At 45.7% G+C, this 23,550-nt stretch overlaps 1 protein-coding gene across 1 annotated transcript; it reads left to right on the top strand.

The window, feature by feature from the left end:
- The first annotated feature begins 1,300 nt into the window (after nt 1-1,300).
- On the top strand, nt 1,301-23,131 carry MORC3 (MORC family CW-type zinc finger 3). Its single transcript, XM_053936746.1, has 17 exons — nt 1,301-1,384; nt 6,610-6,682; nt 8,860-8,992; nt 10,631-10,845; nt 11,377-11,524; nt 11,798-11,945; nt 12,031-12,162; nt 12,403-12,522; nt 12,919-13,016; nt 15,069-15,173; nt 15,273-15,395; nt 15,507-15,581; nt 16,148-16,190; nt 17,144-17,328; nt 17,801-18,632; nt 18,756-18,919; nt 21,519-23,131. The coding sequence occupies exons 1-17, from the start codon at nt 1,346-1,348 to the stop codon at nt 21,670-21,672; spliced, it is 2,787 nt and encodes a 928-aa protein (XP_053792721.1). The 5' UTR covers nt 1,301-1,345; the 3' UTR covers nt 21,673-23,131.
- Nucleotides 23,132-23,550: the final 419 nt, after the last annotated feature.

Raw genomic sequence — 23,550 nt, forward strand, 5'->3', positions numbered from 1 at the left:
TCCTCCTGTCCCTTTTTCTGAGCCCTGTCCCGGCTGTCCCCTCCTGGCAGGAGCTGTGCAGAGCCACAAGGTCCCCCCCTGAGCCTCCTTTGCTCCAGGCTCAGCCCCTTCCCAGCTCCCTCAGGAATTCTCCAGCCCCTTCCCAGCTCCCTTCCCTGCCCTGGACACGCTCCAGCCCCTCCAGGTCTCTCCTGCAGGAGCAGAACTGGGCACAGCCCTCGAGGGGCCTCTCAGAGCCAGCCCAGAGGGACAATCCCTGCCCTGCTCCTGCTGGACACACAATTCCTCACCCAGCCCTGCTGCCAGTGGCCTCTTGCCCCCCTGGGCACCCCTGGGCTCGTGTCCAGTCCCTGGCACCAGCACCCCCAGGGCTTTTCCCACTGGGGCACTTTTCCACAGCGTTCCTGCTCTCCAGGCACTCAGAGTGCTCCCGTGTCTGCCTCCCAGCGCAGTTTCTACTTCTGCGTTTCTGCTGATTCCAGGCGTCCAGGGCAGGGAATGGAGCTGGGAAGATGTCACCAAATGACACAAGCAAAAACGACGCACCACAGCCTTGGTCACGATGAAGAGACTAATTTATTTTCTCTGACTCCAATCTTTTATAGTTCTCAAAAGATGCCAGTGGATTGGAGGGTGAACGTGACACCTCTCCAACGACACTGGACAAACTACCTGTACATCAAATTTCTCTGCCTCTATGAAAGAATGCAAAACAACAGGTTGTTTACAGAAAGTTGTGTGAGAAAGTTCTCTACAAGAATGTAAACTCAGAAGGCTTTAGAAAACTCTTGATAACCAGGGTGACAGGAAGGGGCTGGAGAATTCCTGAGGGAGCTGGGAAGGGGCTGAGCCTGGAGCAAAGGAGGCTCAGGGGGGACCTTGTGGCTCTGCACAGCTCCTGCCAGGAGGGGACAGCCGGGGGGGGTCGGGCTCTGCTGCCAGGGAACAGGGACAGGAGGAGAGGGAACGGCCTCAGGCTGGGCCAGGGGAAGTTTAGGTTGGATACTGGGAATTTTTTTTTTCCTGGAAAGGGTGCACAGGCCTTGCCAGGGGCTGCCCAGGGAGGGTTGGAGTGCCCATCCCTGGAGTGCTCTGGGCTGGGGACAAGGCGTGGATCGCGCACAGGAGCACAGGGTGACAGCCGAGCCCCTTCCCAAGCTCAGCCATCCCCTCACTCCGCCCCGCCGCCGTCCCCTCACGGCGCCCTCACGCCCAGCCCCGCCCACCGCGCGAGGGGGGCGTGGCATCCCCGCAAGCCCCGCCCCCTCCCGCGCGCGCGCCCGGCGCCGGAAGCGCGAAAGGCCGCGGGGAGGCGGAAGCGCGCGCGCGGGGCCGCGGCCTGAAGATGGCGGCGAAAACACAGGGCGGGATCCGCCTGAGCGCGGTGAGTGCCGGGGGGCGGCGGGGCCGCGGCCGGCCGGGGCAAGGCAGCCGGGCGGCCGGCTCGGGACCGGCTCCTCCCGGCCTGCTGCCATGGCCGGGGACACCTTCCGCCGTCCCAGGCTGCTCGGAGCCCCGTCCAGGCTGGCCTTGGGCACTTCCAGGGTCACTCCCTCAGCGAGGGCGGGGAGCGCCGCCGCGTCCCTGCGGGGGGACGTGGGGCCGGGGGCTTTCCCCGCCCTTATCCCGGCTCTGATCCGGGAAAATTCGCTTCTCTGGGTCCGGCCGGGCTGTGCCGAGGGGAAGGTGAGGGCTGAGGGTGGGCTCGGTGTCGGGGGCGGGATTTCCCCGCCTCTGGTGAGCGCCGTGACCTCTAATTGCCGACTTGGAACTTCAAATCTTAACTACTTTTATTGCAAGCGGCCTAATTAGATTTTAACCCTAATTGCCTCTGAGAGGGATGAGTGTTCACGCAGTTAAATGCTGCTGTGTTGTGTTTTCGGTCGCGGTGTTGTTGCCGAGCTGTTGTGGCAATTGGTCGTTTATTTGTGCCCGTGGAAGTGAAGTTAAAGCTGCTTTTTCAGGTGAAACGGGAGGGGTTTTTCCCAAGTCAATGCCTCGAAATCTCACCTGTTCTCATCACCTTGCTTTAAAAGAGTGAAAATAAGCGGGAGTGCTCTGATGAGTAACTTAGGAAATATTTGAGTGAAAAAGGTGTGTTCGAATATGCTCAGCTCTGCTGGAATTACAGAATCATTTAGGATGGGAAAGACCTCCCAGATCATTGAGTCTAACTCTGGCTGAAATTTTATCACCTAATATCGATTTATGTTACCCTAATATCCATTTCTGTTACCTTAATATGAATTTATATTGCCCTAATAAATGTAGCTAAAATAAATTATTCCTGAGATGAGCCCTAAACATCATCTCCCCGAAGTTCCAAAATTGCATTTTGATTTTGATTTCAGGCCTTTAAATCTTGGGAGTGTTTGAAACCCACAGTTTGTGTGATATTTTATTGCAGCAGGATTATCCTGCTTCTTTAGATAAAGATTTGGATTTATTATTACTTTTTTGGACATATTATTGGTCATCTTGAGAGGAAAAATATCAAAAATCAGCTTTTGCATGTGGCAGTTCAGAGTTTAAAATCATTCTCAGGCTGAAATCGCTTTGCCAGGCTGAACTCTCAGAGGTACAAATGAAACAAGATGAACTTGGTAACTTTCTGAGTTATTTTGAGGCTGATCTTTGGTTTTGTCTGTTGCAGGCACAACTGAGAATTTGCATTCAGTGGCTTTCCAGTGAAAGCTGTGGGGTTTGTAGGGTTGTTTTTTGGTGGGTTTTTTTTTTTTGGGGTGTTTTTTGTTTGTTTGTTTGTTTTTTGTGTGTTTTGTTTTTTGTTTTTTTGGTTTTTTTGTTTTGTTTTTTTGGGTTTTTTTTGTTTTGTTTTTGTTTTTGTTTTTTTTTTTTTTTTCTTCAGGTGAAGCAGCTGATGCAGTTTTGACCAGGTTTTGTAAAAGGCTTTGTAATGCAGAGAATGGTGAGGAGAGCTGATAATCACAGCTCTTTGGGAATATAAAATATCTCCCATGGATTCAGAGGCACTGGGAGGGCCTGGGAACTCATTCCCACCCTGGAATTTATCTCCTGCTGGTGCTCTGGCAATATTTTTGTCCAGCTGAACGAGGAAGCAGCTCGGGGAAGTGATCCAGGTTAATATTTTAAGAGTGGTTTTCAATTTGGATCGGTCCCTTGATGTGGTTCATTGAACAGTGGTGACCTGGCATTGTGTAAGCTGGCAGGAGAAATTTCAGGAAGTTCCAGGAGGATTTTTTTCCATGGAAAGGCTGCTCAGGCCTTGGCAGGGGCTGCCCAGGGAGCTCCATCCCTGCAGGTGTCACCCGGAGGTGGCACTCAGAGCTCTGGGCTGGGGACAAGGTGACAGCACAGCTGTCACAGCTGGAACTCCATGGGCTGGGAGGGCTTTTCCAGCCTAAACAATTCCATGAAAATGGCAGAGTTGTTCCCAAGAATAAATAAATGCAGGCTAAACCAAGAGGTATTTTTCACTCAAATGAATGAATTGGTGTAGTGATGATGGGTCATAATAAAAAATTATTATGTGCAAGCAATAAGTTCCTAAGATGAGGCAAACTGTGCAGGGGTTTGGGATTTGTGCACACCTTAGGATCTGCAAGGGATGGGAAGCTGAAATTCCCAAAGCTGCCTGTCGTTTTTGAGAGATAAACTGCTTTATTCTTCGATATTTGCTGGTTATAACTGCAGGAGGTGCTCTTCTCAGGACAGTTTAGTTTCAGATATGCAGGTTTGAGTTGCATTTGGCTGCACAGAAAAAAAGAAATTACTAAACAAAACCCACTTAGTAACGAAATATGTTTGTCTGAGCGAGCAAAGCAGCTGGATTGGCAAAGTGAGTGTTCAGCTCTTACTGAATCTCAATTAATTATGAGCTAATTAAAGTGGTGCGTTGATGAATGAAGTGTAAGGACAAACGGACTGAAATATTTCCTGGTGAGTTCATCAGGAATTAGGGAGTGGTTGCTGAGAGCTGGATTGCTCTGGAGGAAACTACAAAACTGATGGCCTTAAACCACTGTTCTCCTGGTCTTTAATGTGGTTTTGTGCCCTTGTTTCAACGAGGAAGGCCAGGCTGGATGAGGCTTGGAGCATCCTGCTCTGCTGGGAAGTGTCCCTGCCTGGGGCAGGGCTTGGGTCTGGGTGGACTTTATGGTCCCTTCCAGCCCAGCCCAGTCAGGAATTCCGTGGTCAGGTGGTGCTGTGTGCTCTGAGGCAACTTCCCCATGAATTCCCTGTGATCACTTGCTCAGCTTTTGCTGAGGGATGGGAGATATGAGAGCCAAGACCCCATTTGTTCCAGTTCCCATCTTCCAGCCCTTCCTACACCTGTCACAATTCCCAGTCCTGTGAACCACTTGCAGCCTTTCTCAAAGCCTCCCCAGGCAGAGATGGGAGAATGGCAGCAGGATTCCTGTGGTGTTGTTTTCAGAATTCCCAGTGGTTCACAGCAGTGGAGCTGTTGTGTTACACAGGCAAGGTTTGATTTCTGTGCACACAGAACGGTTTGGTTCACAGGCAAAAAAGGACATTTATTGGTGATGGTGCCACTGTGGGTGACACTGAGGTGTCCTTCTCAGCATTGTCTGATGGTCAGGGGAGGTGCTGCTTCCTTTTCAGAAGGAATTTCTTCCTGGAAAAAAGGTGGTTAGGCCTTGGAAAGAGCTGCCCAGGGAGGTTTGGAGTGCCCATCCCTGCAGGTGTCCCCTGGAGGTGGCACTCAGAGCTCTGGGCTGGGGACAAGGTGGGCACAGCTGGGACTGCATGGGCTGGGAGGGCTTTTCCAGCCTCAGGGATTCCATGGAATTCTCAAGTGTGAGTTGATGCCTCTGTCAAAACCACAGTCAGGACTTCTTGCCAAGTCCCTCTTGCTGAGATTCCAGGGAATCCAGCACTTCCAGCCCCCTGTGGTGCTGGAGTTTGTTCAGTGTTTCAGCAGGGAGCTGAGCAGATGCCAAATCCCTGAATGTGCATCCCTCTGGTGGGTTGGGATTTTTAAATGTGGTTTTGTTTTGCCGGGGAGGGATTTCAGGTGGGAAAAACCCCAGCATTTGTTTCTGGTGGATTTTGATCCCGAAGCTTAGAAAACCAAGGAGCACATGCTGGAGAATCAGATGAGGAGAATCACCCAGGGCTCTGAGGATCCCCTGAGCTCCTGCACAGCAGAGGGAGAAATCCAAAGATCCTTTTGCCCACGTGCCATGGCACATGTGAGTTTTCCATTAATAGCCCAGAGGAATTTTTCTTTTGGATTCAGAATGACTTGGAAGTGTTTGTTGGGAGCACCTTGGCTTAGCCTGACTCCGTGCACCAGATTCTGTAAACCTGGAGCTCTGCAGCACAGATGGCAACGAGGAAGGTGCTGTCTGCTCCCTCTGGTGCTCCATGGAGAAAAGCAGGGATTAGGTTGCAGTTGGAATTGTGTCATGTGCTGCTGTGACCTGGGAATCGAGGTGACGGCTCTTGGCATGTTCTGCTGCTCTGAAGCAGGGCTGCTGCTTCTCCTTGTGCCTTTCTCCTGCTCTGGTGCCTGGTTTGTGGCTCTAGGATTTGCTTTTAGCATCATTCCTTTTCACCTTGGAGTTTTGAAGTGGCTGCTTGCTTTTATTTGCACTTTTATTTACATTTCATACCTCGATAAAAGTGCTTGTCAATGAGTAACTCTGTAAAAATTATGCAGTATTGATATGTACACAGTATTTTAAAACATCTCTGAGATTTTCTCTGTATAATAATGTGGATTATGTTGTGGTTTTTGTGTGACTCAGTGGTACAAGGGCTGTTTTCAGTGTTTTGTGTTCATAGGTGCTGCTTTTTCTGCCATCACCACGACTCTGGCAGGGGGGCTTGAGCAAATCTGTGCAGGGGGTTTGTGTTCAAGGCTTTGTGGGAGTGTAACCATGGATTTCCTCAGGGACAATGCAAACACAGGTAGCAGCTGCAGCAGTTCAAATTTCTCCAAACGTTGCATGGACAGGTCCTTCACTTACGTGGATTTTTAGTTCTGGTTTTCCAAGTCTTGAAGTGAATGTATGTGAGCCTAGGCTGGGGCTGCTTGGCAGTTCTTTTGGCACTGACATCTCCAAGTCACATCCCATAAAGAGGTGCTTTATTTGCATATTTTAATCTAATTCTGGCAGTGCCTGTGCCTTTGTGTACATGAAATGTGTGAGATCCAGCTGTTAAAAGCACAAAGCACCCTCTGAGAGGGGATTTTGGTCACTGTGGGCACAGACAGTGACTCACAGAGGGTATTGGTTGCTGCTTACTTTTCACATGAAGTTTGAATCCTCCTGATTTAAAATGTGAGTTTTTAACATCTGAGAGCTTCTGTTACTGGGTTTGGACCCCGGCTTTGATGTTTTCTGTAACCTGTGGCATCATTGATAGCAATAGTTCCTTACATTTTTATGAAGATAAAGACTGTTAGGATGAACATGCTGAGACTGTGCTGGATTTCCTCTTCAAGAACTGTATTTATGTTCCCTGCCAATACCCAGAAACCACCTCAATTACAGCCTTTTGGTGGTGTTGTCCAAACCAGCCTCATGAAATCTTCCTTTATTGACAGCCTGGTTTCTGCCTTGGAGAGCACAAACTAATGTCCCTGCTTGTGCTTTATTCCAGCTGTCCCCAAAGTTCTTGCACACCAACTCCACCAGTCACACCTGGCCCTTCAGTGCAATTGCAGAACTCATAGGTAGGTGATCAACAGCTTGGAATAATTCTTGTTTCTTGTTACAAACCCTTTTTCCTTCCTTTTAGGGAAAAACCTGGCTGAACATCCTCAGTGTTTTGCTCTTTGTTCTGGTCCTGTTACCTGCATTACCTGGGGCTTATGCATCTGTTTGTTAGCTCCTGTTGATCATCTTGCCTTTGACTTTCAGCAGAAGTTAATTGGGCATCTCCAGTGTTCCTCTTTTCCACAGTCAGGGAATGATGAACTGGTAACTCACAATAAAGGTGTGGCTTGGGACCCCAGCCAAGCACTGACTGAGAACTTTGCTGCTGCCAAAGGGAGCAGCTCCTCTGGTCACACATCTCCCTCCCTTTGCTTCTTTCCTTCCTTCCCCTCCCTTTGCTTCTTTCCTTCCTTCCTTCCCCCCCCTTTGCTTCTTTCCTTCCTTCCCCTCCCTTTGCTTCTTTCCTTCCTTCCTTCCCCCCCTTTCCTTCCTTTGCTTCTTTCCTTCCTTCCCTTTGCTTCTTTCCTTCCTTCCCTTTGCTTCCTTCCCTTTGCTTCCTTCCCTTTGCTTCCTTCCCTTTGCTTCCTTCCCTTTGCTTCCTTCCCTTTGCTTCCTTCCCTTTGCTTCCTTCCCTTTGCTTCCTTCCCTCCTTCCCTCCTTCCCTCCTTCCCTCCTTCCCTCCTTCCCTCCTTCCCTCCTTCCCTCCTTCCCTCCTTCCCTCCTTCCCTCCTTCCCTCCTTCCCTCCTTCCCTCCTTCCCTCCTTCCCTCCTTCCCTCCTTCCCTCCTTCCCTCCTTCCCTCCTTCCCTCCTTCCCTCCTTCCCTCCTTCCCTCCTTCCTTCCCTCCTTCCCTCCTTCCCTCCTTCCCTCCTTCCTTCCTTCCCTCCTTCCCTCCTTCCCTCCTTCCCTCCTTCCTTCCTTCCTTCCTTCCTTCCCTCCTTCCCTCCTTCCCTCCTTCCCTCCTTCCTTCCTTCCTTCCTTCCTTCCTTCCTTCCTTCCTTCCTTCCTTCCTTCCTTCCTTCCTTCCTTCCTTCCTTCCTTCCTTCCTTCCTTCCTTCCCTTCCTTCCTTCCTTCCTTCCTTCCTTCCTTCCTTCCTTCCTTCCTTCCTTCCTTCCTTCCTTCCTTCCTTCCTTCCTTCCTTCCTTCCTTCCTTCCTTCCTTCCTTCCTTCCTTCCTTCCTTCCTTCCTTCCTTCCTTCCTTCCTTCCTTCCCTTTGCTTCTTTCCTTCCTTCCTTCCTTCCCTTTGCTTCTTTCCTTCCTTCCCCCCCTTTCCTTCCTTCCGCAACTCACTCCCTCCCTCCCTTTGCTTCTTTCCCCCCTTTCCTCCAGGAAATTAACCTAACAGAAGAAAACCAGGATTTTTCAGCTGGATAAGACCAAAGCTGTCCCAAAGGAGGAGAGCAGAGCCCCGTGGCTGTGGAAAGGCCTTGCTGTTGTGGGAGTACAATCTGTTCAATCATCTCAGCTCTTTTCACACTCCAAATACTTCCAAACTCTCAGTTGTACCTGTCTGTCCTCTTTTGTGATGCTGAAATACATTTTATGAAATATTTCACTGAGATGCAATTTGGAGTTAAACTTTATAGGAAGAAACCTGCCAAGATTTCAATCACCAACCTGTGATTCCTTTCATTGGCTTGTTTTCTGTCTCTCAGCTGAACCTGCAGAGCAGGCAGTGAGGCAGAGGTGCCATCACAGCCCACCCTTCTTCCCCCTCACAAATCCCTGGGGATGAGGGGCAAAGATGGAAGAAAATGGTGTTGGGGCAGCTGAGGCTGGGCCTGGCTGTGCTGCCAGGAGGGCTTTGTGGAGCCCTGGTTTCTCTTTCACTCGTGTTTGATTTTCACATCCTGTAAACAGAAAGTTGAGTCTAAAGCATTTTGCAGCTCTTCTCTGTGAGGGCTGGGAGAAAGCAGACATTGCACCAGCTGCTCTGCAGGCAGGAAATGAAACTGGAATCTTGGCTTGCTTTCATTTTCTGTTCTCGTGTGAGCTGCTCACCTCCAGCCACATCTTTGGTCCCTGATCAGCTGTCATTGGTAATCTGGGGAATTCTGTGTTGGTTTGCGTGAGGTTCTCCTGGGTTGGGTGCAGCTGTTCCATCCTAACACTCTGATTGACTTTAAAATGTGTTTGCACTCAGTTGAATTTTTGTTTTCTGGTCTCCCACGCTGTTTGCCTTCCTTGCCCTCAGATAATGCCTACGATCCAGATGTGAGTGCCAAACAGATCTGGATCGACAAAACCGTCATCAACGACAACATCTGCCTGACGTTCACCGATAACGGCAACGGCATGAACTCCGAGAAGCTGCACAAAATGCTCAGGTGGGCAGCCTCTTTACACCTGTCTTGTACAAATTCCAGCTCTGCTTCTGGTATTGCTCAGTTTCTCATCTCTAATTCACTGATTTTGCTCATAAATTCAGCATTTCTGAAGGTCCAGGTGAGACTCCAGAGCGGGCAGATGCTGCTAAAGCTTCTCTGTAACTTTGTCAGGGAATTTTTACCTCATAATTTCCTTTTGTCCTTTCTTTCAGCCTTCCCTTTATGCTGTGGAAACTGTCTGTAGTGGCTGCTAGTGGAGATAAGGAGAATTCAAACATTTTATTTTTACTATCATCATTAATAATAATAATAATAATAATAATAATAATAATAATAATAATAATAAGGTACATGAAATGTGTGAGATCCAAGTGCTAAAAGCACAAAGCACCCCCTGAGAGAGGATTTTGGTCACTGTGGGCACAGACACACTTACTTTAGTTTAAGTTAGTGAATGAGAGAAAAAGGGATATTCAACACAAACCCATTGGAATATTAATAATAGAATGTATTGTAGAAAAATCAGTGGATTTTCTATTTTTTAAATAATTGTGTCTTTTAATATTCTAGGGGGTTGGAACTGATTTTTCTCTTATTTCTACAGTAGCAAAAAGCTTTCTGTGCAATTTCTCTTAGTGTAAAAAATTGCTCTGCCTGCAGATTTAAATTTGAGCAAGCTTGAATTCAAACTGTTATTTTTATGTTAGATACCATAATAAATCCTAAATTTCATATGCAGTTCCCTGTTTTACTTGAAGTGTGATAGGGAAATGGAAAACTTGTGAATCAAACATTTTCTAGGAAATGGACAGAGGAAAAAGACAGGGTTAGGGGCTTTTATTAGTATTTATTGTGAAATTACAGGATAACTACCAGAATCCCATAAGAATGCTTTTTCACCAAATTCCAAACTTGATATTTCTATTCCATACTTGAAAGCTGGAAGTAGATTTTCCTGAGTTTTTGCTGTGTGGTTTTAGCAGCATTGTTCAGGTGATTTTAGGATTTCATTGCTCAGGAGTCCCTGACCTCTGAAACAAGAGGGTTGGATTAAGTCATTTGCCAAGTCTTGCACTTGCATCTCTCAAACCCTCAAGTTTTCCAGGGAATTTTTTCCCGCCCTTGATGCCTTGAGAAGGCTGACCTAGAACAAAAGAATAAAGAGCTAAAGCTCTTTACCTAGAGCTAAAGAACAAAGCAGGGATTTATTAAAGGATCTCCTCCATGGATCCACCTTGGGCAGCAGCAGATCCCAGCCAGGGCTGCAGCCAAGAGGAACCAAAATGGTCCCAAAATGCACGAGCGCTCCCGGGGGCTCTCACTGGGATCAGCTCTGCTCCATTTGCACCTTGCAGTTCATTGTCCCATTCCAGCTTTAGCCCAGGCACTCCCATCCTGCTTGTTTTTCTCTCTCCAGCCCACGCTGTTTGTGCTCCTGGGCCTGAGCTTTGGATCATTTGTCCTTGGTGCCCAGCTGGAGAAGGAATTGTTTTGTCTCCGTGCTCTGTGAACAGAGCTCACCATCCCATAATGTGAAGCTCAGACCCACACACTAAATCAGCACAGAATGTGAAAAGTAGAAAAGCTCAAAGCTGAGGCATCACCCTCCTCACCCTCCTCATGTTTTGCACGTTGCAGCTTCGGTTTCAGCGAGAAGTCGGTGATGAACGGCCGCGTTCCCGTGGGGCTCTACGGGAACGGCTTCAAGTCGGGATCCATGCGCCTGGGCAAGGACGCCATCGTCTTCACCAAGAACGGGGACACCATGAGCGTGGGGCTGCTGTCCCAGACTTACCTGGAAGTCACCAAAGCAGAGCATGTCATGGTTCCCATCGTGACATTCACCAACCAACATATCCTTTCAGCATTCCCGGTGAAAAGTTGTGGATACGCCCCAAATTTGGGGGATAACGTCACCCAGAGGAAGTATTTGGCTGCTTTTATGGATGTTGATATCAAAATTTTCTCCTTGGAGAGAAAATTTCTCCTTGGAGAGGAGAAAATTTTCAAATTTATATCAAATTGATGTCAAATTTTCTATTTTATATCAGAATTTCAAATGTATATCAGAATTTCAAATGTATATCAAAATTTCAAATGTATATCAAAATTTCAAATTTGCTATAATTTATATCAAATATGAAATTACATGAAAATTTATATCAAATCTTCAAATTTATATGGGGATGCTTATATCAATATTTTCTCCTCGGAGAGGAGTCATAAGGTAGAAAATTCTGGGAGATGCTGTAATTGGTTAAAACTTGTAACATTGTAGGAGTTCTGAGATGTGGAATGAGAAGCTGGGAAGTGAGTCCTGAAATTTCCTCATTTTCTGAAATCTCTCCTCCATTCCAAGTCCCTTTCCTTAACACAGTGCCCACGGCAGATCAGTGACCCAGCAGAATCCAAGAACAGCCTCAAGGCCATCCTGACACATTCCTTGTTCTCCTCTGAGGAGAAATTACTGGCAGAGCTGGATGCCATCATGGGGGAAAAAGGCACCAGGATCATCATTTGGAATCTTAGAAAGTAAGATAAAGCCAGTCTCTCACCTCTCCTTAATTTCACTTTTTCTTTCAGTGTGTGCAAACATAGAAGGATTTGGGGGTTCTTTGTGTGTGGAATAACTGGAACAAGCTGTGTGCAGTTTAAAAAAAATGGCAAGCTGGACTCAAATGTGAATTTTAGCAAATCTCTGAAGAATTCTCCCTTTTTTCCTTCTTTCCTGGCTTCACCACAATACTTCCTCATGTATTTGCTTTTTCCCCTGTAATTAATACATTTTCCCATCTTCATTCTTAGAGATAAAAACAACAGACCAGAATTTGACTTTGACAAGGATAAATATGACATCAGAATTCCAGAAGACTTGGATGAAACAGGCAAAAGAGGCTACAAAAAACAGGAGAGACTGGACCAGATTGTTCCAGAAAGTGATTACTCCCTAAGAGTACGTGTTGGATTGTTAAAATTGGGATTATTTTTGGATGCTGGAGGGTGTAAATGTTTTAATTTTAATGTAATCTGTTTTATAGGCTTACTGCAGTATTTTGTACCTGAAGCCAACCATGCAGATCATCCTGAGAGGACAGAAGGTGAAAACACAACTGGTTTCCAAAAGTTTGGCCTTCATTGAGAGGGATATTTACAGACCCAAATTTCTCAATGTATCCTTTGATATTTCCATTGCAGAAGTGAATTCTGGGACTGGATTTTGTTCAGTTATATTGATCAATTTTGGGTTATTTTTTGGGTTTTTTTTTGGTGGTGGTGTTGTTTTTTTAAGTCCTGCTGAAGGAAATATCTCAATATAAGAAAAGAAAGCTCTAAGACCCACTCAGAGTAATTCTTTTTTTTTTTTGTGTTCCATGAGATTCGCCCTATTTTTCCTTAATATCTGCTCAAAGGCCAAAACAGTCAGGATTACTTTTGGATTTAACTGCAGGAACAAAGATCATTATGGAATAATGATGTACCACAAAAACAGACTCATCAAAGCTTATGAAAGAGTTGGCTGTCAGTTAAAGGTAAGAAATTGAGGCTTCAAAATATTTGAACATCCTGACAAATTTCATTCAAACACTGATTTTAAAAAAGAATATGGATGGAAAGCAAGGTATTGATGTATACTTTACAAAATCACCTTTTTTGCTGTGTGCAGCAGTTAAAAATTATATTGTTTGGTTTTGAGGCTGATACAAAAATATGAATCTGTTCACATCTTTCAGGACAAAAAGAGGGGTGGAGAAGAAGATTTGTTCTTTAGGGGGTTTGTATCAAGACTCTCTCCTTGGAGAGGAGTCATAAGCCAGAAAATCTTTTCTACCCAGTGTAGATACAGTTAATAATTACCTCCAGCAAACTCTTGCAATATTGGCATGAATTTTGTGTTGGTTTTCCTGATAAACTTTAATTCCCTGCAGGCAAACAACATGGGTGTGGGTGTTGTTGGGATTATTGAATGCAACTTCCTAAAACCAACTCACAACAAACAAGATTTTGACTACACCAATGAATACAGGTATTTTTATCTGCATTTTCTAGCCCATATTACCATTTCCTAGGAAATACTTGATAAAGCTGCTTCTTTAAATAGGAAGAATAAAAGTTTCTGGTGTTCTGGCCAAACCTGGTTTAAATGCAAACAGCTCTTTTTAGACCCTTTTTTATCTGTCCCCTCTTTGTCTCTTTCCTTTTCCTTATAAATATTTTCCCACAATATCCACACCAGCCTTGTTCCCATGTTTTTCCCTGGATATTCTTTTGTGGCTGTTCAGGAGGAGGCATTTTCCATGTGCCCAACAGTGGTTTTAATGTGGGTTTTAATGTGGAAATTTTGGGCGTTGATTGCAAACATTGGCGATGCTGAACCATTTCCTGTGTGGCACCAGCAGTTCTCTTGGCAGAGGGGCAGGAACTGGGAATGCCCTTGGCAGGCACAGTGAGCAGGGAATTTTGGGGTTTTTGGAACACTTGACATGCAAGGGAGGTTTCCTCAATCCCTTGGGTTTGATTTGTGTGTCAGCACCCCAGGAAATCTGGGAACTTTGTGCCCAACCAGTCTGTCCAAAAAATAGAATTAAGTCAATATCCAGACAAGCAGGGGGAATCAGAGGATCAGTAAGGTCGGAAAAGACCTTCAAACCTTAGAGTGTCACATCCAGTTGTTCTTGGACATAATTTTGGGTTGGAGGTGTGAGTTAATCTTACAATTAAATTAAATTAAATAATGAGCCAAGTTCACCTGAGGAGAGGGATTTCACCCCAGCTGCTGCTTCAGCAGCAAAACAGTTTCTCCTCTCCTGGCTGCTCTGTTTTCTGTGAGCTCCTGGTGCCGTGGAGTTCCCATTCCTGCAGGGATTCCAGCAGGACTGGCTGTGCTGTCTCCACTCTGCTGTGCTGTTTATCACCCAGGAGCAGATTCCCCGTGCCAGCTGCATTCCATCCAGGAAGCAGCAACTGCATTTCACCTCTGGTTTCAGTACTGTTAAATGGAAATGTAACTCCCCAGCTTTCTCTGGTTTTACCTCCCCTGCACGTGGAATGTGGGTGGGCACAGTGACACCACACTTGAAACATCTCCTGTGGTTTTTGTGCCAGGAGTGCTCCAGCCCTTCACAAGATGTTTTTGGTTTGGGCTGGAAAGTTGTGGACCTGATGGAAAGGTGCCCTGCACTTTTTCCCTCCCCACAAAGGAGATGTGGTCCCATCCATGCCTCACTGCTCATTTGTGCCCTCCTGGTGTCCCCAGGCTCAGCAGTCCCTGCTGAGGTGACCTGGATCCCAGCTCTGGGTCACAGGAGTTCACTGCACAAACATTTGTGTTGGTTCAAGGCCCGGGGCGGTGGCAGGGACTGAGCCAGGCCAGGGAGGGCTGGGCCTGGTTACTCATCCCTGGATTGCTCAGAGGTGAATTCCAGGGGCTGTCCTCCCCTCCAGCTCACCTGGGGACTTTGTTGTTGTTCCTCACCTCTCCCACCTGGGCATGCCAGCTCTGGGAGTCCCTGAGCTGCACCGTGAGCCCTGAGCAGGAAACAAAACTGAAAATTACCCTGGGTGAGACTGAGCTGCTCCTTTTATCAGAGTGCAGACTTTGTATCACATTGAAGGGATCAAATGTTTGCCAGCTCCTTGTTGTAAAGTTGGACATCAGCCTGAGAGTAGCCATGGACCTGCACTTGGGATGTACAGGAACAGCCAGAACCAGAGTGAGGTGCTGGATTGGTTTTGTGCTTTTTTTAATTCTCTGGTTGAGGCTGAACTGGTGAAGCCCCTTCAGGATTTCCTCTGTCCATCAACAGCACTCTTGATTTCAGTCTTTGTGCACTGACTTGTATTTCCAGGAATTTCTTTGCTGACAAACATGACTTCAGGCAATTCCTCATTTCTACAGGTTTTGAAATAAAAACTTTTTATAAAAGGAAAAGCTTTTAGAAAAGCTTTTTTCCCACTCATGTGCAATTAGAAATATTGAAGTGGTTCATGCACCTTTCCTGTCACTGGAGTTTATAAAGGTTCTTTCTGTGCTAGAATTGAATTATTCAAGGTGGTCTTTAAATTCCTTTCTTTGTAGACTCACGATAGCAGCACTGGGAGAAAAGCTCAACGATTACTGGAACGAGATGAAAACCAAGAAAAACGAGGAATATCCCTTAGCCCTGCCCGTCGAGGAGATCCAGTGAGTCCCAGTGTGACAGCAGAGAAATGAACACTGGGTTATCTGATAGGAGAACCCTCTCTGGTGTGCAGGTGCTGATTTATTTTGGTTTTTGCCCAGGAAACAGCCTGACCAGACGTGGGTGCAGTGTGACGCGTGCCTCAAGTGGCGGAAGCTCCCGGACGGAATCGAGCACTTGCCGGAGAAGTGGTACTGCTCCCTCAACCCTGACCCCCAGTTCCGGTAAGGACACAGCCCAGGGACACCTGCCAGCCCTTAGAGACCACCTGGCAGCAGCAGGGGTGTCCAGCTCCTTCTGTTGTGGGTTTATTTCTGTCCTCTTCCTTCCCTCAGGAATTGCAACGTGCCAGAAGAACCAGAGGATGACGATTTAATACACCCCACGTACGAGAAAACCTACAAGAAAAAGTGAGTTCTGGAGACTTTTACAGGGCTCTCAACACTAAAAACTACCAAGGAGAGCTGTGCAGCAGCAGTTGGGGTGATAGTTCAGCTCCCAGAGGGATGATGTTCCATAGGATTTGGCAGTGTGGGAATGGTTTGGATGTCCCAGAAGCAAACTCGGGGGGCTGTTAGGAAACCTTGGCTGTGTAACTTTCAAAGGTCCACATTGAAGGATATTGAAAAGATTAATACATTTATTTAGGAATAAAAGGGTTCTGAGCTAAGATGTATGACAAAAACTGATTTGGGTAATTGTGATGCTGCTTTACGTTCTAGAAGTGGGAGTTTGGGATTGTTTTAAATATTTAATAAATAATCTAGAGCAAACTTGTTGGAAGTTAAGCTAACTTCAGACAAGCTTCCAGCTTCCTGAGGAAGTTTTCCTTCAATAAACAAGAATACTTGGATTATTATATCTAGCTGAGATGAGGAGTATTGTGTTTGCTTTTAGATCTGAGATTTAGTTTTATAATGAATGAACAGTTTGAATCTAAGCTCTTCATTTCTGTTTTTTCCTTGCTGCTGTGCAGGGACAGGGAAAAGCTGAAGAGGCGAGTGGAGTACAGCCACCAGGTAACTCCTGAAGCTGGCAGGAGCCTGCCCTGGGTACCAATGTCTGCTTCAGCATCCACTTGTACTCTGGTGGCTCTGCGGGGTTTGCTCACCATGAGGAAACCCAAAATCCCCTTTCTTTGCTGCCCAGTGATGGAAAATCCACTATTTCTTTCTCCTTAGGAAGGAATTTGGGAGGGACAAAGGTCTCTGGTCAAAAGTAAAGGAGATGGCAGTCACTGGTGGCTGGTTTTATGGAAGGACACCCAGTTCTTGAAAGGGGATTTGTTGGAGAGAGATGTGATGAGGATATGGAAGTAAAGATGCCCTTAAAAGTGGGGATCTCAGTGGGGATAGACAGAGGTGGAACAGCTACACTTGTGCAAGGAGACACTCATTCACATTGAATCCAGATGCAGATCAAGGTGTTTGGTGGGAATGTCTGAATTGTAACTCAGAATCAAATCTTCTAAGTGGGATTTCGTTTCGGTTGCATTCAAAGTCAATTTCTGACCTAAGGTCACTTTGTTTCTGGAGAAGAGACACTGCATGTGCTGTTTTAACCTATTTATTTCATTTTACTGTTTCTCTGCCATTACATTTCCCCCACTACAAAAGTAATTTCTAAAACTGAAAAAATAGCTTGTTTTGGGCCAGCTAAATGAACCCTGAGCAGCTTTCCCAGGGATGTCTGTCCTGGAGTTTGTGTCTCATGGGCAAACTCCAGACAGAGACACAGCTTGGGAAAAGCTCTTGCCTGGGATTCTGCACAGCACTTTAAAATGAAAAACTGGGATTTGGAGTAGTCTAGTCAGCCTTTCTTATCCCAAAATGCTGAGTCTGGGTTCAAGGAGGTACTTGGATATGGAAATGTCAGGATTTTAGGTGTTGGTATATAAAGAACTGCTTAAATCCCTCCTGAAGAATCTACTAATATCTGTTTATTTCCATTCTTAACTTACATTGTCTTATAGATGAATAATGAAATATTTTTAAAAACATCTGTTTCTTCAAGTAAAGACTTCAAAACATTCTCACCTCCGAATGCAAAGGAAGCTCTGCCAAGGTTACTTATACCAAAATCATCAGATGCTTCTGTTAGAAGATCTCTGCCTATTTTAATTAAAGTATCTTCCCCTCATTTGGATGCTGATAGCAGGTGAGTGGACCTGTACAAAGGAGTTTCCTATTTATTTCTAAAATTAATAACTTAATGAAAATGATGGTGTTGGGGGCAGCTTCAGCTGCTGAAATTCCTGTGGGAATTCTGGGAGCATGGGAAGCTGCAGGTTAAAGGGACCTGAGACAAAAGTGAATGCAAGAAAATGGCAAAGGAGCATTTTTAGTGATTTGTCTGCTCAGGAGCAGAGTTGATGTTCTCCACACTCCACAGGCTGTTTTCCTGAAACTGTTCCTGGGAATGCTGGGTCTGTTTCAGAATAATGTGGGAGCATGTGGATGGCAGGCACTTGTTTTTACAGAAATTTACTCTGATTAAAATCCCCTGCAGGAGATTTTTTGGAATGGTAATTTTTGGACAGTGCTCAGAGAAACTCTGCACACGGTTGGAAACAAATGATTTAGCAGCATTTAAGCAAATAAACTGATTATTTTAATATTTTCCTCCTCAGTCTCAAAAGGAGGACGCAGAGCTGTGCGACACCCGTGTCCCTAAAGACACCTCGGCTCAGTGACAAAACATTCAGCAACCACGAGGAGGAGGATGATGATGAAGATGTCATCATTTTAGAGGAGAGCAGCACTCCAAAGCCTTCAGCAGATCCTGATGTTCCTGTGGTAAAAACAGAATGTATCAATTTGGATCAGGAGGAGAAGCAGAAGGAAAACTCTCCCGTGGGGGAACCTTGCAGTGCAACCACTTCAGAGGCAAAAAGTGAGCAGCTGAGCTCAGCAACACAGACAGAGCTCCCAAAGCTGGTGGTGAAAAAGGAGGAGGTGGAAGACATCCCAGTCCAGATTCCTGGGGCAGGGATGGAAAAGGAACAGCACAAGGTCAATGGAGTTCCTGAGCCATCTGTAGAGATGGAAAATGAACTGCAAAATCAGCTGCAGTTATTGAACACAGAAAAAGAAATGTACCAAAGCAAATGTGAAGCGTTAACCAAACAGGTGGAAACACTGGAACAGCAGCTTTTGGAGATGAATAATAAATATGTAAAAAAGGAAATGTGCCATCAGGCAACGCAGACGGTTCCCTCCTGTGGAGAAGGGAACGCCGACGGGAGGAGCTTGGCCGAGGTGACAGCTCTCTATGAGCAGGCCCTGGGGGAAATAGCAACGCTCAAGGAGCAGTGCAGCACCCTGCAGAACCTAAAGACTGAGTGCAGCAAATGTGCTGATGGAGAGAGCAGGAGTGAGGTGGATGAGATGGCAGTGCAGCTGGATGATGTCTTCAGGCAGCTGGACAAGTGCACCACTGAGAGAGACAGATACAAAAGCCAGGTATGTCTGCTAAAACACTCCTGACACTTCAGTTATCTCTATTTTTACTCCCTGTTTCACAGCACTTCTACTACACAGTGTTTTGAAGAGTTTTTACAGCTTTGTTTTTCTTTTGATTGGCAGATTGAAGTCCTGGAAGTGGAGAAGAATCAAATGGCCTGTCAGTGTGAGGAGCTCAAGGCAGAGCTGGCTCAGTTAAAAGCTTCAATCCCACAGGCTGTAGCACGTGCAAATGATTCTACCACCAGTAATGTAGAAGACTCTGTAAATTTTTCTGATGGAGAAAGGTATCAGTTTTGTTCTTTCTAGATGTTATTTCAAGATTTTTGCTTGTTGGTTGTATTTTAAATGTTGTGATGAAGGCTATGTCTGATAATTGTATAATAAAATGTGATGCTTGCAATTCTTTTCTACTGCCTTTTGTGACTCCTAACTAATGTTGTTTTGTTTTTTTTTTTTAATCAAGTGATGTTTGTGATTTATGATTTATTTGTGTGAGCAGGATTGGCCGCAACAGAATAGCAAACCGATACTTCTGAAAATATCCAAGATGTTGTATAATTTCTAAACTCAACTTGCAAACCAAGGAGAGAAAAGGGAGGCAGGAAAGAGGAATGTGATCATTATTTTCTGCAGTGTAATGAACTTCACTTTGAGAGTCTGTTTTTCTGTCTTGAATCAACTGAAGAGTCTGGATTTGAAACTTTCCTGTAAGAACTCCTTGCTGCAGGCAAATCCTGTGGAATCAGGGTCCAGGGTGTGTGTTGGAATTAAACAAGGGTTGAAACTTCCAGCTGGAGAGCTTGGAGCTCTCGGGAAGTGGGAATAGCACACACACAAAAGAACCCAGAGCAGGGGGAAGCAGAGTGAGCTGAGGTCCCTGCCAGGGGAGAATCCAAGGGGGGAAGCATCAGCTGTGATAAAAGGGGAGTCAGTTATGGGGTCAATTCAGCAAATTGATCCCTGGAACCAGATGAGAGGCATTTCAGAGGGAGCTGAGGGCCTTGTAGTATCTCCAAAAGTTAACATTCCTGGAAAAAGGCAGTTGTTATGCCCATGTTTAGGACAGCCAGAGCTCCATCCTGGCACTGCAGCCTCAATCCCAGGGAAAACATGGAATAAATCGACCTGGAAGCCACCTGCAGCCCCATGAGAGTCAAAAGGGAGTAAGGACAACCAGCATGGGGTGACTGAGGGCAAACTGGGGATCAGCAGCAAGGCCCAGAATGGAAAAGGCTTTTGCACCTCAAGTCCTCGGCCCAGTTCTGTGCCACTTTAAAGGGACATTGAGGGGCTGGAGCGTGGCCAGGGAAGGGAACAGAGCTGGGAAGGGGCTGGAAAACACATCCTGGGAGAAGCAGCTCAGGGAGCTGGGAAAGGGGCTCAGCCTGGAGAAGAGGAGGCTCAGGGGGGACCTTGTGGCTCTGCACAACTCCTGACAGGAGGGGACAGCCAGGGGGGTCGGGATCTGCTGCTGTGTCCCAAGGGACAGGAGGAGAGGAAATGGCCTCAGATGGCACCAGGGGAGGCTCAGGTTGGAGACTGGGAAAGAAAATTTCCCTGGCAGAGTGGTCAGGCCTTGGGATGAGCTGCCCAGGGAGGTTTGGAGTCACTGTCTGTGGGAGTGTTCAGGAGGAGTCTGGATGTGGCCTCTGGGGATGTCATTTTGGGCTGGATAATCCCAAATTTCTCTTCCAGCCCTGGGGATTCTGGGATTCATGGCTTGGGTGACAGAGCCAAGTGAACTCAATCAATTCCTGATGCCATCAAATTGGAGGGAACTCAGGAGGGCAGAGCTGCTGCTGAGGGACTTTGACAGATTGGACAAATGGGCTGGAAAAAAACCCCTGAAAGTTCCACCGGGGCACCAGTGAATTCAAGCAGGGGCAGAAGCTGGAGGCAGCTCCTGGGAAAGCAGCTGGAGAAGTTCCCCGTGGTGCTGGGGGTGGCAGAGCAGTGTGAGCCAGCAGTGCACTCTGCTGGTGGCACCAACCAGCTCCTGCTGGGCGGGGCTGGGCAAGTGACTCCTCCCTTTGAGCACTGGGAGCCCAACCAGGGAGTGCTGCATCAACCTCTGGCCACCCTGGCAGAGTGCAGAATAACCTGGATAATTTCCAGAGACCCCTTTCAGTCTTAAAAAAGGCATACAAAAATGATCTGTCAGCATTTAATTTTATTTTCCCTTATAGCTCTGACGTGTGTTTATTAAAAGAATTAGCAAATAAATGCAGGACTTGGAAGTAACTTCCCCCACAAGTTGATGGAGATATGGCAGCACTGGGAGAACTGGATAAAGGATCTGAGAGTAGAAGGAAATGGGCCACAGAAGGGATGGCTCATGGCAAAACAATTTGATCAGGAAGAGGACACAGCAAGGACCTCCAGGAAAGAAACCAAAATAAGGGAGGCACAGCCTTTTCCCTGGGCTATACCTCTTACTTTTTATTTATGTTTTAAAGCCTTTGGACAAACTCCTCTTTCTTGCCTTCTCCCCTCTTTTTCTCTCCTTTTGTTCCTGTGGGTTGTGGTAGTTTGGGTTTCTAAATGGATAAAAATACCAGGCCTTAATATTGCTTTGAGAAATACAGGTGCTGTGGCAGAAAGGATTGTACCAGTGCTTACTCTGAAATATTTCTGACAGGAATTCAGTTTAGTATTGGTTTGAAACTGAGGGAATATCCCCCTTCGAGCTGAAAACTGAAGAGAAGCTTGAAAAAACCTAGATTTAGAAATAATCTTGATGCAGCTTTACCGGCATCTATTTTTTTTTGTTGGTTTATGGGGGTCATGGAGCAAATCCAGTGTGGACTATGAGTCCAGCTTTGTTAGGTGAGCTCTGAACACAGAATTCCATCTCCATCTAATCCTGTGCTGTTCTCTCCCCAGCCTGAAGCTCCGCTCTCTCCGGGTGAACGTGGGACAGCTCCTGGCCACCATCATGCCCGACCTGGACCTGCAGCAAGTGAATTACGACATCGATGTGGTGGATGAAATCTTAGGGCAAGTGGTAGAACAAATGCATGAAATCAGCAGTACTTAAAATCTCCATGTTTTAGCAGAGTTTTATTGCTCTTCCATTATAACCTGTAGGTTATAATGGTAAACAGGGCTGTTTCACTTTATATATTTGACATAGGTGGATCTCTCAGTGTAAATATTCCACATTTAGCTGTTCACTTCCTCCTCAAGGAACCTGTCAATACTGACCCCACCCTGATGTACTTAATTAAGGATTTTGCTTTGGAAATGTATTTGTAATTAAATTTGCAGATATTTTTACTATTAGGAATCTTAATACTTTTCTACAGACACCTTTTGGTTGACTTTGGATCTTATATAAGAATTAATACCTGTGAGTATTTCCTCTTCTAAAATAGTGGAATATCTTAGAAATGCAAAAAAAAAAGAGAAAAAAGAACTTCCTTGATTTCCTTCTCAGAGTTGTTGTATCCCACAGTGTTGTTCCATTGCTCCCAGCAGTGTTCTGTGTTGCATTCATGGGATAGAAATGTAAGTAGTAGGGGAGAATTTGGGCCATATTTGGGGAATATTTATGTGGTACTACCACAAGAAGGGTTCTTTAAGGGTTTTATCCTGAAAACAGGGGGTGGACCAGTTGGATGGAAGCACTTGGAAAAGGAGGGATGTTTCTTTATCTGCGGTGTAAACAACAGGGTGAAAATGTTCAGCTTCAACAGCTTTAGACAGTTTTTATTATAGGCAAGGAAAGGGAATTCCTCTTTTTCACATCTCCCCTTTTAGAGTTGTGTGCTGTAAATCTTCGTTTTTCCATGATCATGGGAAAACCTGGAAGCAATGGTACCAAGAGAAATTCCCAGGCAGCTGCAGGGGTTTCTTTCCAAGTCATTGGGAATGACAAAATGGGTGGCAAAGACAGCAAATCCATCTTTTCCTCTGTGGTGGGATTGGTCACCCAAAGAGTGATCCAGAAAAATTATTCTTGCTTTGAAATTCAAAAAAAAAGTTTTGGTTTTTTTTTGGTTTTTTTTTTGGTTTTTTTGTTTTTTTATAAAGCCAATATTGTTGGCTTTTGCACTGCTACTGTCCTGAGTTAATCCCTTGCTGTCCCTTTTAGTTGTAGTTCAGTGGAATTCTTTCCATGGACAGTATTTCAATGGAAGATCTCTCTCTATGCCAATATCGGGAATGCACTACTGTTGTACTTTATAAAAGAGAAATTGAATGTTTGATTTGGGAAGAGGTGGCTGTAATATAACTACATATGACTTTTGCAAAGTTTATATTTCCCATTTCTTGGTGTGTAGCTTTTCCATTTCTTAATCATTATTTATTACGTTTCATCAGACTGTAGCTGAATTTCTTGTAGACAACTGGCAAAATAGAACACATGTCTATATTAAAAATGGCAAATTTACAATGTACATTTACACTTTGGACAACGGTGGACTTATGGAAATGGTTTCTATTTACTTGTTAAAATGTATTTTTTGTAAAAAATAAAAAGATATAAATTGGGAGTTTGCAGGATCCCAACTTGTGTTTGTTTCTAAATAAAGCCTGTGCAGAGTGGCTGAAGTGTTGGGTGTTAGAAGAAAGCCTGGCTCAGTCTGGTGTTGGACTGGGCACACCAGTATGGAAATGGGATGGGGATGTCCTGGACATGGGAAAAGCAGCGCTGGTATAATCCAGAGGGTGTTAATGGAATGGAGCTGAATTTCAGGAAGTTCTGCTGTTGGTACATGGATGGGCTTCCTTGCCTTCAGAATTCACCGAGCACATGGACTTGCACCATCCTAAGGCAGTTCCTACTGCTGTGGAACTCCTCAGGACTTTTGTAAAAATAATTTTTAAATCCCCTATTCCATACATATCCTCCTCCCTCAGCTGGAAGGAGATGGAGAAGGAAGGGGTTGGATTGATCCAGAGGTTTGTGGGT

Source organism: Vidua chalybeata, chromosome 2 (assembly GCF_026979565.1).
Source record: "Vidua chalybeata isolate OUT-0048 chromosome 2, bVidCha1 merged haplotype, whole genome shotgun sequence".
Taxonomy (NCBI): domain Eukaryota; kingdom Metazoa; phylum Chordata; class Aves; order Passeriformes; family Viduidae; genus Vidua; species Vidua chalybeata.